At 30.0% G+C, this 15,894-nt stretch overlaps 2 protein-coding genes across 4 annotated transcripts; one reads left to right on the forward strand and one right to left on the reverse strand.

Moving 5' to 3' along the window:
- Positions 1 to 1,833: 1,833 nt before the first annotated feature.
- Positions 1,834 to 4,918, forward strand: LOC111299854 (ras-related protein RABH1e-like). Its single transcript, XM_022895335.2, has 6 exons — positions 1,834 to 2,140; positions 2,567 to 2,637; positions 3,264 to 3,352; positions 3,546 to 3,657; positions 3,986 to 4,076; positions 4,352 to 4,918. The coding sequence occupies exons 1-6, from the start codon at positions 2,024 to 2,026 to the stop codon at positions 4,496 to 4,498; spliced, it is 627 nt and encodes a 208-aa protein (XP_022751070.1). The 5' UTR covers positions 1,834 to 2,023; the 3' UTR covers positions 4,499 to 4,918.
- A 733-nt stretch (positions 4,919 to 5,651) lies between these two features.
- On the reverse strand, positions 5,652 to 10,648 carry LOC111299853 (uncharacterized). 3 transcript variants are annotated; one of them, XR_016329962.1, is made up of 7 exons: positions 10,509 to 10,648; positions 9,859 to 9,979; positions 9,701 to 9,771; positions 8,340 to 8,627; positions 8,083 to 8,116; positions 7,107 to 7,267; positions 5,652 to 5,929 (listed from the first exon to the last, which is right to left on the reverse strand). XR_016329962.1 is itself a non-coding variant. In XM_022895334.2 (7 exons), exons 2-7 carry the CDS (start codon positions 9,950 to 9,952, stop codon positions 5,851 to 5,853), a joined length of 675 nt encoding a protein of 224 aa, XP_022751069.2. In that variant the 5' UTR covers positions 9,953 to 9,979; positions 10,509 to 10,648; the 3' UTR covers positions 5,652 to 5,850. The 3 variants fall into 3 exon arrangements, 2 of the variants coding, with proteins under 2 accessions (XP_022751069.2, XP_089603942.1); XM_022895334.2 differs by having other exon boundaries at positions 7,107 to 7,215; XM_089747816.1 differs by lacking the exons at positions 5,652 to 5,929; positions 7,107 to 7,267; positions 8,083 to 8,116 and adding an exon at positions 8,125 to 8,255.
- Between the last annotated feature and the right edge of the window lie 5,246 nt (positions 10,649 to 15,894).

Consider the following 15,894-nt stretch of genomic DNA (forward strand, 5'->3'; position numbering starts at 1 on the left):
AAGTATTAGTAAGAAAGACTGTGTTTAAGATTGAGATTTGTATGGCTTAAATCAAGATCCTTTTCCATTATGAACATGTGCTATGGTATAATAACAGCGGTTTTGATACTTTTATGATGGAGATTACATTTCCCTTTCCTTCATGAACATTTGCTATGGTCTAAATAACAGCAGATCCGTTGAGATTTACATGACTGGTATTACTGTTCCTCTTTCCATTATGAACATTGAATATTTCCTTTGCAAGAGAGAGATGCAGGGTATAGGGTAAGGAATGGTATGATGATAAGTGATAACATGCACTCTAAACCTTGTGTAATAGACTAGTCATAAACGGAACATAATGCACATAGTGCTGTTGAGGCTATTGGTTGGGTTGAGCATTGACGTTACAAGTTGCTTACTGCTAATGGATTTATGACACTGATAGCATACGTCTAAAGCTGAGTCTGAAGCCAGCTGGATTTGGTCTTCGCTTTCCATCTCTATTATCATCATTTTCTGCCTTCACATGGATAGAGTTATTAATTTTTCTCCAATTCAAACTCCAACACGATGGGTTCTTGTGCCTGCTGCATATCTTTTCATAATCTTGTTGCAGATCAGAGTAGTCATTTTGTAGTTCTGCCTTTGTCTTTACGTTCTCGAGTTCTGATTTGAGGTTCTTTATCTGTGTTTGTGAATGGTAGGTGTTCCTCTTGTTCGGTGTTATCCTCACCTGTTATGGTTCCTTACCTTGCATTGCCATCCTCATCTTTACTTGCTCCGAAAATAAAACCTGAATGTATTAAGTCGATGGACCATACATTAATTAGCTCTCGTAGGGTAAGTTTCACGCCTGGTGACTGTGTCCTATCAGAGTGTCAATAGCTTTTCTCGATGTGCCGACTCTTCATGGTTGACCATAACACCTGTATCAGTTGCATCGGCATCACTCCTTCCAGGACTTAGAGGCTGTGAGCCATTCGGAGTTCTTCATGGTAATGCTCTTCCAGCAGATATGAGCTTCTTATACTTCAAATGTGAGAAGTAACTCTGTGGCTGGAAGGGACAGACGGTGAAGGATGGTAGGCTGCTCACTTGAGTTCTTTTTTGAATTGGAGACACTGTTGAAGGAAATAGATGAGAGATTAATTCAAAGGAATGGAACGTTGGCTATGATTTGTCAATTTCTCAACCACGTGTGCTTGGGTTATTTCATGATGATTGCTTGGCTTACTGGAGAGGCAGACACACTATTTCTAAACATTAATTATAATAAAGGGGAGAAAAATCAACATTAAGCAGTGATTGTAACTTAAATCACAAAAGATGGAAGAAAAGACAGCAAACACCACGTTAAATTCCTTCTCGGTTGCCTGAAACATTGTGCAATTTGCCGCGTGACTTGTGTTGGAAGGATCTTTCCCTTAGCCATTTAACTAGAATTTAGAAAAACTAAACAATATTTCTTACTCTGATTTTGATTTTGACGCAGTGTTTGACATCAAAATAATACAAGATTTAAACTTATTATTAAAATACTAAAAGTTACTACAAAGGAAAAATTCGAGTTATTTTTTTATATTAAATATATAAAATATAAAAATTATTATATTATAATTTATATAAATACGATAAATATGACATATATTTTAATTTTTTTATTAAAACTTAAATTATATCACTTTCTATATTCTTTTTGAATTGAATCATGTCTAAAATTACTAACGAAGAATAAAAACTCAACCTCACCAGTTTTCAATGAGAAAGAGGCTTAATCCTGTAATTAAAGAGGGGGTAAAATTGGAAAGGAAAAACCGGTTCAAAGATTTTGACTAAGGCGTCCTCGTCATAGTCGGCGGTTTCTCCTGCTCCCTATATAAAAAGGGGTTAAACTCAAAGCTTTCCTTCATTTTCTTCTCTCTTGAAAATTTCCATTTCCATCGAAATAATAATAGCAACAATAATTTCAAATTTTTTTCTTCTAGATTCAGATCTGAAACTCTCGTTTACAAGCAAAAAAGGGAGAAGAAATTGAAAAATGGCAACAGTGTCCCCTCTGGCGAAATACAAGCTGGTATTCTTGGGCGATCAATCCGTTGGCAAAACCAGCATCATCACCCGCTTCATGTACGATAAATTCGACAGCACTTACCAGGTAAATTTTTTTTAAACAATTCTACGTAATTTTTCATTGATTCATGTAGATTCAATGAAGATTTGACCGTTTCTTAAATTCCTCTGTTTCTTACGTTGTTTGAATTTGGTTTAGTTTCCGTATTCTATTTGTTGATCTCTACGTTAGGTATTGATCGCGGATTTAATATGATCTTTGCTTATGCTGTTGATCTCGAGCGAAATGATCGTAGTTTAAATGCTTGATTTGTATCCTACAAGGAATTATGATCAAGTTTGCGTAATAACTTCAACAGATATTGATTTTTTTCATTTCTATGATTAGTTTAGAATTTTTTTGCTCTACTATAATTATTTCTAATTCATTGAATTTTCCTTCCAAAAGATTTTAGAATACTTTTAAAGCTTTTGAAAAAGAATTCGCTCATGACATATAAATCAATTGCAGGCCACTATTGGAATCGATTTTTTGTCAAAAACAATGTATCTTGAAGATCGAACGGTCCGGTTGCAGCTTTGGTAATATAATTTCTTCCTTTCTTATCCTCTCTTTAACAATGTAGATCTTGGATATCTATGTTCAACGCTTATTTTATGAGTTCTAGAGTCATTGCTATAATTTGTTGAATGAGATAAGCTATGAAAGGCATCTCTTGTGAACTTAAGGCATTTGTTTTGATTGCTTATATTTTAGACTGCAAATTAGTTCCAAAAAGAGCTTACTTTTGCGATAAGGCAGTTATAATATGTTGTCGGTGACGGAGCTAATTTAAAGTGGTGGGTGATGAACATTTCACGAGAAAAAATAAATCAATTTTGCTTGTTGAGGATCCCCTAACATCCCCTCTTCATCTGGTTAGAAAATTCTACAACTTTTGGAAATAGAAAACTTAATTAATTTCTGTTGTCTACTTTATCCTCTTAAAGGAAACTAGCCAAAGCCATCAATATGCTTGGTTGTCATTTCTTTTAACAATTTAGCCTGCCATACTTGGTTTCTGATATCACTTTTCAGCAGTCTGTTTGGCAATTGAGTATAGCATAACTTGCCAATTGATCTAATTTTCTTGGTTTTCACTATGCACATAGTCTTGAATTTTCCAATTGTTTTGTCTCCATTTCAGTTTTATCTTATAATTTCACAGGGATACCGCTGGCCAGGAGAGATTTAGGAGTCTTATTCCAAGTTATATCAGAGATTCTTCCGTTGCAGTAATTGTCTATGATGTAGCTAGTGAGTATAACCTAACCCAAGTACATCTCTTCTTTTTGAGTTCTTTAAATGAGAGACTATAATGGAAAGGTTTTCTTGATTGATTTATGATAATGCTTTCTAAACAACTCTCTCCCATGATAATCATTACCATTATATTGGCATTAGTGCTAACCTTACTTATTTACATCTTCACTTGGCTATCTCCTTGCAGATAGGCAATCATTTTTGAACACTTCTAAGTGGATTGAGGAGGTACGCACAGAACGGGGCAGTGATGTCATTATTGTCCTTGTTGGGAACAAGACTGATCTGGTTGATAAAAGGTTAGTGATGAGTTGGAAATTAAATTTTTTGGATTGATTTTCCATATTAATGGAATTCAATGAGCTTCTTTGCTTCGGTTTATTCAAATTTGTAAAGTATAAATCTTATTAAAAGACTGCATTTTAGCTTTCCAATTGACAAAAGAGCCAGCAAATTTGACTCGCTTAATTTTTCATGAACAAGAACTTTGTTATTCTTTGTTCACATTGATAAATATGTCATTTAGGTCTAAGACTGAAATTGTAGGGAATTTCTTTAACAGTCTTACCTGCATTGTACGAATAATTCTTAGCATTGTTTCCATTTATATGTTTGATGATTAAACAGGCAGGTTTCTATAGAGGAAGGAGATAACAAGGCTCGTGAATTTGGAGTCATGTTTATAGAAACCAGTGCAAAAGCAGGATTCAATATCAAGGTGAAAAAAACAACACTATTTGATAGTTATAACAATGTATTTCCAAGTCTTCCTTATCTGTATGTCAAAGAGTCACTGCAGTTTGGAGACAAAATTTCTTTCTACTATAATTTATCACAGGGGGAAACTATTGTCAATCTTAGTCTGCATTTATAGCGTGCTCGAGCTTGACACATCATGTTTTTATATTGATGAATTTTATTTTTTACCTTGACGTCATTTTGTTGTACACGTCTTTGTTAACTTCCAGTTTTTTATGAATGTGAAAATTGCAGCCTCTATTCCGCAAGATTGCCGCTGCCTTACCAGGAATGGAAACTCTTTCTTCAACAAAACAGGAAGACATGGTTGATGTGAACTTGAAGCCCACCGTCAATTCATCCCAGAAGACGGAGCAGCAAGGAGGGGGTTGTGCGTGCTAAGAGAAATGTATTTACTAAAGCTTAAGAGAGAAATGGAAGCGTTCAAACATTTTTCTATAACCATCAAATACACAAGTGAATTTAGCAAACAAGGTAAATGATTGTTCCAGAGGAAATGCTCCTCAGTTTATGATCCAATTTTGGATACTTTAGGAAGCTGGTCTATGCTTCTGGTCCTTATGGTAGATTGTTTTACATCTCTTGCTGTTATTCTTTCTTCCATGCATTATAGTAACTAGAGTTCAACTGTTACCAGATTTTATTGTCTCAGAAAATTCCTTCTAGGATAGCCATTCATTGTGTGATTGGGATTGGGATCTTTAATCTCTCATGCTGATTCTTTTATGAGAATTTTCTACAAAATCCATTCTATACAAATGATACTGAAAATAGCTAATGCAGATTGGTTGAGTTGTTAAAGATTGAATTCTTTGCTTATAAAGATTAAGTTTGATTTTCACTATCAACAATCTTTTTAAATGGATGATTTGTAAATTTAATACGAGTCTTCCAATGATGTTCTTGACCTTAAGATGGAAAAACCACCCTTCATCTTAAATTTTTTTATATATAAAAAAAATATACCGAAAATGAAGGCATTGTTCTGAATAAGTTGCATAATATCTGGTTTTTTTTCTCCCTCGAAAAAAGATGTGCCTTGAGGGGGAAATATTGCATTTTAAAATCATAAAATGCAGAGGGGTTGAACGCTTTTTCGTACTCTAGATCACAATTTGGATACAAAAAAGAGGGACCAACTTCAAAAGTTTGGAGCCTGAGTAGATCTTGGCCTTTTGGGTTTTGGCTTTAATGTTTAATGTCCAAATCCAAATCCAAGTCCAACCCCACCACCCAGATGTCATAAAGATTTATAGGCCCCAACACAATTCACAGCCATTTTCTTGAAGACCAGTGTTGTTGTCATATGAATCCTGGCGTTGGGTGGGAAGGAGATGGAAAATACGGTTTGTCACAACCAAATTCCATCTTTTGCTTTTGGCAGCCTTCTAGGTCTATGAACAAGACAAGACGAGAATTTAGTCAAATCGTGGATTTTGCCATTTTAACGCAAATTCCGGCCTATGCTAGTCAACTGCCACAGTCTAACCACAAGTTAAAACCACATTTTTTCGATCTCCAGTTCTGTAAACTCTCTTGGCAAATGATAAGAGATGCTGCATTGCTGAACCACTGGTCATATTTACAGTGAAACTCAAAAATAAAAAATGATGAAAAAAATATTGACATTAAAATGCTAAACTTGAAGCAGCTGTTCTCAAGACACTAGTTCTCAAGAAATTTCAAGAAAAACATGCTCAAGCATGAAGTGGAAGGTGATGAAAGCAGATGTGCTAGACACGATTGGACCCATCAATAGTTTGTCTGACTCTCAGCGTCAGATAAATCAATAACAATGTCCCCACACTTGACCTGAACCAAAGAAGAAATAACAAGTCACTGATTCTGATTACTGTTAGTACTAGAAGATGTTATGGTTGCTTTCGAATACAATACGCATTAGGGCCAATAAGCCAACAAGAAATGGAGCAAACCTAATTTCAATGTAGAACTTTAGATTCTACCATGCTACCAGAGGTGGCATGACATTTGGGCTTTATGTGATGGATGGGGGATGAATAGAGTTCAAGCCAATGGTGGGTACTAGATGAATCATACATTTAGTTACTAGATGCATATTGTTTGGTAAAATCTTTATCATGGAGGTTGCAGCAAGGGTTGGCTACCTTATTCCTCGAGGGAAAAAAAAAACTATAGCTCAAAATGATCTTAGTGGTCGCTCTCTTGGTTTGAAGCCATGCATTTGAGAATTCAAGTCTTTGACCATTGCACAGGACAACTGACTCCTCCATTATACAATATCTAACAGATAAGAAAATGAGGATATGAAAATATCGATTCTCTAAGATAGTATTATAGAATAATAGATATGCAGATTGTAGCAGTTATTTCAATATGGCATTGAGTTAATAATATGTTCAACATCCCGAGTAGAGAATGGACAAACTACTCACTAATAAAGTTTCATCAGACTAACTAAAGAAAATTTTCTAAATGAAATTAAGCTTCGACTGAACTTAACACATACTTATTAATTATTATATTTTAGATTTCCATGTCAAGCATCAATGCTTTCTAGTTTTGATCTCCCTAACATCCCAAACCTACTTATTCTCTGCAAAATATTTCCTCCTTAGTTTTCGGCTCGTTCTTAAATATTCTCATTTTTGGATATCTACAGGTTCCAAATAGTCATCATTTATATATTCTTTTCACTCCTCAATCACATTAGATTTGAAATATGTCCTAATTTTACTTATTAAGCATTTTATAAATGACTTTGCCTACCATAAAATTTTAATGTTGAAAACTGCAATCATACTTTTGACTTCATAAACTAAACATATTTGCAACAAGTCTACATACAAGATAGAACCATGGGATCGATGTTTGGCACAAGCTTATTATTAATTGGGTTATTTTAAAGATGCTAACAGTGATTAAAATCTTTTGTCTTACTAAATAGAAATATTAATGAAAAATGTGTTCAAAAATAAACTGCTTGTTTACTAGGAATTCCAGAGCTTACAAGATCGAGAAAAGGAGGACTATTTTCCTTGAATCAAATGATGTAGCCCGTTTGTATCTTCTCCATCTGTTCGTTGGTGCATCATGAACCCTCTCAGTCGATGATTTGTCTGTTCCAACCAAACTCAGTTTTAAGTTGCAAACACATTCTGCATGGCATGACTAGGTGGTACCGAATGGAATGAAGAATCAAACATGCAACATGCATAACCAAAAGGAACTAGACAGTTACTGGGTGTGATAAGTAAAATACCACAGAAAAAAGATAGCAGACATTTCCAAAAACAATTACAAAAACCACATAGCTAAACCAAAGTTCACTGATCAGGATAAATAATTAAACAGACTTCGATCTTTGAAGTCTTCAAAGCCCTTTGAAGTAGCAGTTCCCAAATACAGTTGTCAAGTATCAACCTCAGGCATATTCATTGTTCTCAATTATCAGTACACTAGAATTAAGTATGTCAAATAAAGTTCTTTTGCCAACTTTAAACTTCTCGATGGTGAACGTTTAGGTCTATGGCAGGGGCTACAAGAAGATTAACATGTTTTTCAACTCTAATAGCATCCATGTGAACAGATTACTATGGGAACCTCTGTTTTTGCGAGATAGTATAAATCTCGTTCAATTTGTTAAAAGTGCAAGTTAGGATGTTGAACCACCCAATCAAATGATATGCATGAAATATTAGAAACCTGAATTGCTTTATAACAGCTTGATTATTAACGGTATATTCTATTCTTTTGGATGTTTTCATGTTTCTTGTTTAAAAGAAACTACAAGCCTTATCTAATGCAAAATAATGCAATCGCGACTAAATCATGGTTATGGAAAATGATTTCATAGATTATGTGGGACACTAGGAAATTGTTGTTCAAAAAAGTATATATAGGTAAAAGAATATGCTTACAGACCTCTCAGAGTAAGTTTTGATGCAATTAACCCATTAACAGTTCAAAGTTGAGTGAAGTCTCACCTAAATTTAAGCTTGCTTGTCTCTGCAACACCTTCTGCAAATGTTGTAATTCATTGAGGTCTAACATTAGCGTCAAGAATGAAAGAAGAAAAGGTGTACCAAGACTCAAGGAAAATCAGCAATGCTTTGATGACTAAATAATTAAATTCCGCATCCCACACTATATGTATAATCTGCATTTCACTGAATATGCCCTTTAAAAAGAAGAGAAATTTTCTAAAAGTTGCATGCTATATAGATAGGTATATCAAACTTACTGTCACTAAACCTTCAATTTTTGAATTTCCAACAGTTTCATCACTGTATTTAAGTATGTTGGGGCTCTCTTTCTCCATGTTTATATCCAGAATGCAAGATGAAGAAGCATCTTCACTATCCACTTTCAAATCCGTGCAGTTCTGGCAACTCAATTGCGCATCCAAACACATCTGGTTTTTAGATGAAAAAGGAACTTCTAAGAGGCTCAAAAAAGTTAACTGTGGTGTAGATTTTGGACTTCTGTTTCCTTCCTCTGGCAACACAGAAATACTATAGAAATCCTGGCCCTGCACAAAGGAATTAGAAATAAATAGGAGCATAAAAATAGTGAAAGAAACAACTCAATCAATTTCCAAATTTTCATTTTAAAATAATTTCTTTGTAAGAAAAGAACAAAAGTTAGAATTAGCTTCTAAATAGAGATTATTGGGATCAGAAATATTGTTTAGAAAGCATAGAATCTAGAAAATAACAAAACTAGAACTCAAAAAGGAAATTATGAGACAAGAAAAGGAATTCAAACTTAAGCATTAAATCTAATGAGACATGACTAAAATTGAAGTATTCAACACATGTTCTGACATGAGGTCATCTCAACGGACTGGCAGTTGTGAAAACTTTATCTAAGTTCCATTTTACACGAATTTTCACTTCTCAAAGAAATGAACTAATCAGATTGAAAGAAAACAGAGGAGGAAAACGAGGGATTTCAAGAGATCATGCTAATTCCAGGGAGATCGAGCATAAGTTGAAGCCAAAATGCAGGTTTTCAAAAAGTAGTGTACTTACCTTTAATTTTTACAGGAGAAACTGATTCTCAAGCTGTAGCAAATTTACTAAACAAGTCCTTTTATATTAATGGTCAAAAGGTTACACAGCTGAAAACAGGTTTTAAACGTGGATCTAGAGATATAAATACGAAACTGTCATTTTTGCAGGTATATGTCCGTCAATTTAGAGCAAATCTAATATTGAATTACAGCCTGAATTTCCATTAACAACAATGCAGGCTGCTATAAAGAAAGATATGATTGGTTAACTGCATCTCAGATTATTCAATTGAGCAAGTCAATTTTAAAAATCCCCTCAGACCAAGATCTTTCGATTGGTTTTATAATGGACGAGAAAAACACTGTAGCGGCCAATGGAAGTTGGTTGAGTTGGTAAAAATATAATTCTTTGCTTGTAAGGCTTTAGTTCAATTCTCACTACTAGCCGTCTCCAAGGTGATCCATAAATCCAATGTAAATACTCGTTGAAGCCAGTGGTATGCCCTGGCCCTGGAAAGGTGTAGCCTCGCCTCACCTAAATTTTTATGTACCAAAAGAAAAACACTGCAGCAGATTAAGAATGAACTTACATATGAAGCGTTTAAGCTGCATTTTTCTCTTACTGGAGATGAAGTCTCCTCTATTAGAATAGGCAAGACATCTGAAATTTCAATAGAAGGAATTCATTAAACATGCTTATCAAACAGAGGGCGTTGAATAATTCCATATCTGACAAGAATATCCTTACCGATAGAACATTGGCGGTTGGTCTCATCAAAGCTTGGCTTAATCAACTCAAAGCATGAAATGTTGACTGGTAAATTTTTGCTTCCATCCACCATCACTGATAGGAATGGTTTTCCCTGAAACTGAAAGTAATTATGTGTTAAAATAAAGCATAGCAAAACAAACTCTGATAAAGAATGCTACAAAGATGACGCCACTGAAGAAAATGAAAGAAATTGATGGGAAACTATCTTCCTTTTCCTACATTTTAGCAGCTACCAAAAGAGAAATTCTTATTTTTATAATATATATATATATATATATAAAAAAAAAAAAAAAGCAATGTAAGATAGGCTAGATCATAACGGCCATCAATTTTCAGCTAATCATATGCAGGTATAAGAAAATTCCACCGCCTCGGAAGAAAAAAATAATAATAATGAAATGCAATTCGCTTTGTTTCCCAAGAAACAGAAGAAAATGAAAGAAATTTGAAGTGTAAAATTCCTTCATTATTTTCTCCCACATTTTTTTCAAGCGACAAATCTAGCAAAGACACCTTTTTTGTTCAAAAAAAAAAATCAAACTTTATACTTAATCCAAAATTAGAAACTTCATTTCCAAAACAGTTCCAACTTCATAACAGAAACGTAATTTTAAAAAAAATCTCACCTCGATCGATTTAGCGGCAATTGCAGAACAAAATGAGCGACAGAAAATTTTTTTGAGAAATCTCAGAATATTTCAAAAATGCATTTGATTTATTTAATTTTTCTAAGTTGCTCTGAATTTATAATTCCCTTTACTTATAGAGTACAAGAGAGAGAGAAGATAAAAAAAACGTTAAATTGATAACATCGGAGAAGGAGAGTTGGGGCGATTGGCCAGAAAAGGCTCGCGATTACAACTTCGACGATAACGACAACTTTTTTTTTAAGATTAGATATTTTTTAAGATAGGCGGTCAGGTTGAAGATAGATATTTTTTAACCGTCAAGTTGAGTATTGTAATCTCAAGATTAACGTATAAAAGATGAGATATGTATTTGGATAAAAAATAATTAAAAATTTATTATTAAATACATAAATTAAATTATGATATATTAAATTGATAAAATTTTATTTAATAAATAGTACTATATTATTTTATATTAAAATAATATATTTAGATTTTATAATGAGACAATTAAATATAATAATTAAACATTTTTACGTATCACTTTCCAAAAGGTATCACCTGAACTATTTCATGTAATATAAAAATATTATTCTCGTTTAACAAAATCCTTAAATATATATCTGGAAGAGAAAAAATCTCATATAATGTAAGATTAAAATCATAACTTTTTAAAAATATTCTCTAAAGATTTAAAAAAAAAAAAAAAAAAAAAACTAAGATCACTATCCAGAATTTAAGGTATATCTTCCTATCTAGATAAAATATTATTTCTCCAAAGTTAAGATAATTCAACAATTATTTTGTCATTTATCATGGTTCTTTTGTGATTCGTTAATAAAATACATTATTTTTAATCTAATTTTAATAAGTTTTTTTGAAAAAATTTTTTAATAATATTAAATAAAAAAAAGGTTGGACAATAATATTTTGCATCTCAACTGACTGAAACTTTTTTAAGCTAAAGTTCTGAATATTAAAGATGATAACAGATCGGATCGAGATAAATTTTTATTCATCTCAAATTTAATCTGATTTTATAATCATAAATTCGTATTTATATCTGATCCAAAATTTTTTTAATTTTTTTATCCAAATTTGATATTATATAAATCGTATTCGATTCGATGCGAAATTAATAAAATATTATTTTTTTAAATATAAATATATAAATTAAAAATTAAAAAAATAATTTTTTATATAATATCGAATCGAATCGAATTTGTCTAAAATTTAAATTCAATTTTCATTTTATTAATATTTGATCCGACCCGAAATTCGATCTTAAAAAAAATATATTAATTTTATAGAATCGAAACCGTCAATTCTACGTTAAACTGCCAACCCTACTGAATACCATCTCTAGATATATGTTAGAAAAATAAAAAAACAATGCCCCATGCCACCAACCGACCACCCTTATGTACTATAATACTACTAACTGTAAAATATATTGCCAGTTCAGCACATTTCAAAATCTTAATCCATCACTAATATTTTGTATCTAGGAATAAAAATTTTAACAAACACAAACTTTCCTAATAGAAGATAATTTTTTTTTTAAACTTTCAAGATTTGACTTTATCACTAAAATTAAAAATATAATACTTTATCAACAAATCATATGATCCATAAACAAAATTTTTAACAATATCATTTATATACCAATTAAGTTAAATGAGAAAAAAAAACTATTAAGTTATTTCAAAATTCACATTTAAATGCAAAAAATAAAAAGGAGTAGTATCACCCAAAATAAAAATAAATAGGGGTAAGTGTCAATCAAAACTATGGATAGACATTTTGATAGCCATAATTTACAATCCCAACAATCATGCAAATGCAAAGTCTTGTTCTTTGGGTTCATATTACATAGCAACTCGACATTACAGTATGGAGGAATAACATGGATGAGACATAAAAATAAAAAAGGTGTAAAACGATTGGGAGATTTAAGATTTCGGTGGATTGTGAAGGGCAAGATGTGAAATCAGCAAATCTTAATTGGGGGAGATATGCCTGGTTGTCTGAATCAAATTTAACCTTGGGTTCTAGTTTTATTAGTAACTTGCTGCTAAGAAATTTGATAATTTAAAATATAATATAATAATATGATAAGAAAAAAAATAAAAGTAACATAGTTTAAAATTTTAATAATAATTATATAGATTTAATAAAATAAATAAATATATTTTATGTTTTTATATCGATATAAATTGTGAAACATAATTTTTATGTAAAATATAACATGAATATATAAATTTTAATATTTTATATAATACAAATATATGAATTATTAAATCTAATTGCAGGATTATCAAACATAATATAAATATACGAATTTAAAAACACATGTTTCAATTTTAAAACACATGAATAACAATATCCAAGAACCAATTTCAATTAAAACATTAATGTTTTAATTAAATCTTGAATTTTGTTTAAATTTTGAACCCAAATATTTAAAACCCAAATTTTTTTTTATACAATGAATTAAGAAACATTACATACATGGTTTCTATCATGTCTCAGATAAGAACAAAAGTCACAATTCAATTTTAAGAAAAGAAAATCCAAAAGTAGGATTATGTTAAATACAAAATTTCATCCAAAAACTTAATTTCATATGAAATTAAAATTTAAAAACATAACTTTGAATCATAATATCATATAATTAAGCTCTAATACTATATGTAAGTACAATCTTAAATCTCAAGAGTCATATATGAATATTATAACACTAAATTTTTAATCATATTACATGGTTATTTGAACAATTATAAATAATAATCGAAAACAACATCAATTCTCGAAGAAATTAGATTTTCATCTTTATTATTCTCTTACAAACAATTCTCAATAAGTAAATACTATTAATTAGAAGTGATGAGTGGACTTTAATTAATTTATATTAAAACCTCATAAATATTTCCATCAAAGATTTATCGATTCAAAAGTTTACACAACAACCAAATCATATCAAACTAATAAAATATACAAAACGCACATGTAAGTGAGCACAATTAATCATTTGAACTCTTATACTTATTTTATATTAAAACTAAATCTATCAACCTATTTTATTAAATTATAAAATCACTAACTAATAATAATTCACTTAAAAATTCTAACAAGAATTTGCAATACCTTAAAAATAACTTTTGGTGGGTCCATGTTCAATATCTATGCCTTTGGGATTACATGTTTTGTACTTTTACATAGGTGTATTTTCATCTTCTTTCTCCTTTTGGTAAGTGGGGTTCTAGGAAATTCAATTCTTACCTAACTTTGATACCATTTAAAACCCAGCTTGCTTCAGATTTAGATTTGCATATTTACATTTATCAAATCCTGCCCGAATTTGTACTTTTAAGAACACAAGGAGAAATGCTATGTAATAATAAGTTGTCTAATATTAGAGCTTGAAAAGGAAGAGCTTTCAATTAGAAGCAAACAATGGTAGCACACTATTACATGGCAAGGGCCATTGGAGAACATTTCATTGACACTAATTTTTTGAGGAGAAAAAGTAGAAGTGTTCGTGGGCTGAATTCATTCTTGATATTAATAATTTATATATTTGTTTATATTTGATTTAATCTAAAATTTTAAAATTCAAAATTGTTTAAAATTTGACTCAAATTAAAAAAAAAATCTTAAATCCACCCATTAAAATTTATTTATATAATAAAAAATAAAAAATAATTAAATTAAGTTTAATAAGATTATATTTAATTTACTTATATATATAAATTAAAAATAAAAATTTATATGTAAAAAATAAAAATAATAAGTTTAATAAAAAATATATATAATTTTTAATTTTAATTATTATATATATGTGAATTATAATTCATGTATATATATTTATATAAATAAAAAATTTATATATATTTGAATTCGAGTAAGATTGAGCTGGGTTTAGACTTTAAATATTGTGCCTGAAATCTGATCCGATATTTAAATGGATTTAAAAATTATAACTAAATCCGGTTAATAGGTTTTAATTTTTTATCCAAATTTTCTTAAATTTTGAACAAACCTTCAAGTTTGGATGAATAGTCTAACTCTTGAACAAAATTAAAAGGAAAATGTTACAAATGATTTTTATAGAAATTATTGTTGTATAAAAAAGTTAAATTAAGAAACAAAGAGGTTTGCAAGTAACTATATTACATTTTGCGTTAAAAAATAGAATTTTAATCCATGTAAACTTTTAATTCAAACGTCTGATTTTTTTTTTTTAAATTGTAATTTTTTATATAAAAAAAAAAGAATTTTAAGAGATACCACAAACTTGAAATTTCAGACTTTAATTTGAAATTTTAAAGTTTGAATTTTGAAAAATAAAAAGAGAGGACTTATTTCTCCTTTATGTATAGTTCAAATGTAATGAACTTTCACATATACCGAAAAAATGAAATGAAGGGTAAAAATTTTCATTCCCAACTGCCTTTTGAAAACTTGACATGGGCCGGGTTATACGTTACGTGATCAGTTTGAGCTTGCTATGCTGCTGCATCGACCTGGGACAACCTCAGGTATTTTTCGACTTTGATGAATTAATATTTTGGTTTGGCACATTGCGATAAGCAAAGTCAATTCTTTCTTAATATTGCCAGCACCTAAAACCCTCAAACCCAACTTTCTTGAGACTGAATTCCATCGTTACCATCTATCAAATCTTCATGGAGCTTGTACTAGCAATAACATAAGGGGAAATGCTATAAAAAAAAAAGGATAAATTTTATCTAGATCTTTAAATTTTAAATATAATTTAACTCAAATCTATTAATTTAAAAAATAAATGTTTTACCTCAAAATTTTAATTAATAGGACAACGGAGTTCTTTTATCAATTATTTATTAATTATTTCATCAAAAATTTTATTAAAAGATTATTTTACTCTTTAAAAATCAATATCTTTTAAATACTTACATAATATAATCTTTTATAATAATAAATTTTTTTATCTCAAGATACATAAAATATATTAATAATATATATATTTTTAAAATGCAACACATAAAAGCAAAACTTATAATTATAAATATGTTAATATGTAAGTATATGTATAACAAAATGAATACATTAAGCACGTAAAAATTTTAGTCAAAAAAATTTTTTTTTCAACAAAATATTTTTTCTTATTATATGTTGCATGTTCATTTTTTAAAAAATTTGTTTCATGTAGAAAAATTGTTACATGTTCAATATATTCATTTTATTATAAATATTTATATATTAGCTTATTTATAATTGTGAATTTTTTTTATATATTGTACCTAAATTTTTTTTTTATATTATTAATATATTTTATATATTTAAAAAAAATAAAAAAATTATTTATATAAATCATTACTTTATGTGAATATTTAGAGAT

Source organism: Durio zibethinus, chromosome 18, assembly GCF_047325235.1.
Source record: "Durio zibethinus cultivar Kanyao isolate XHJ-2024 chromosome 18, ASM4732523v1, whole genome shotgun sequence".
NCBI lineage: Eukaryota > Viridiplantae > Streptophyta > Magnoliopsida > Malvales > Malvaceae > Durio > Durio zibethinus.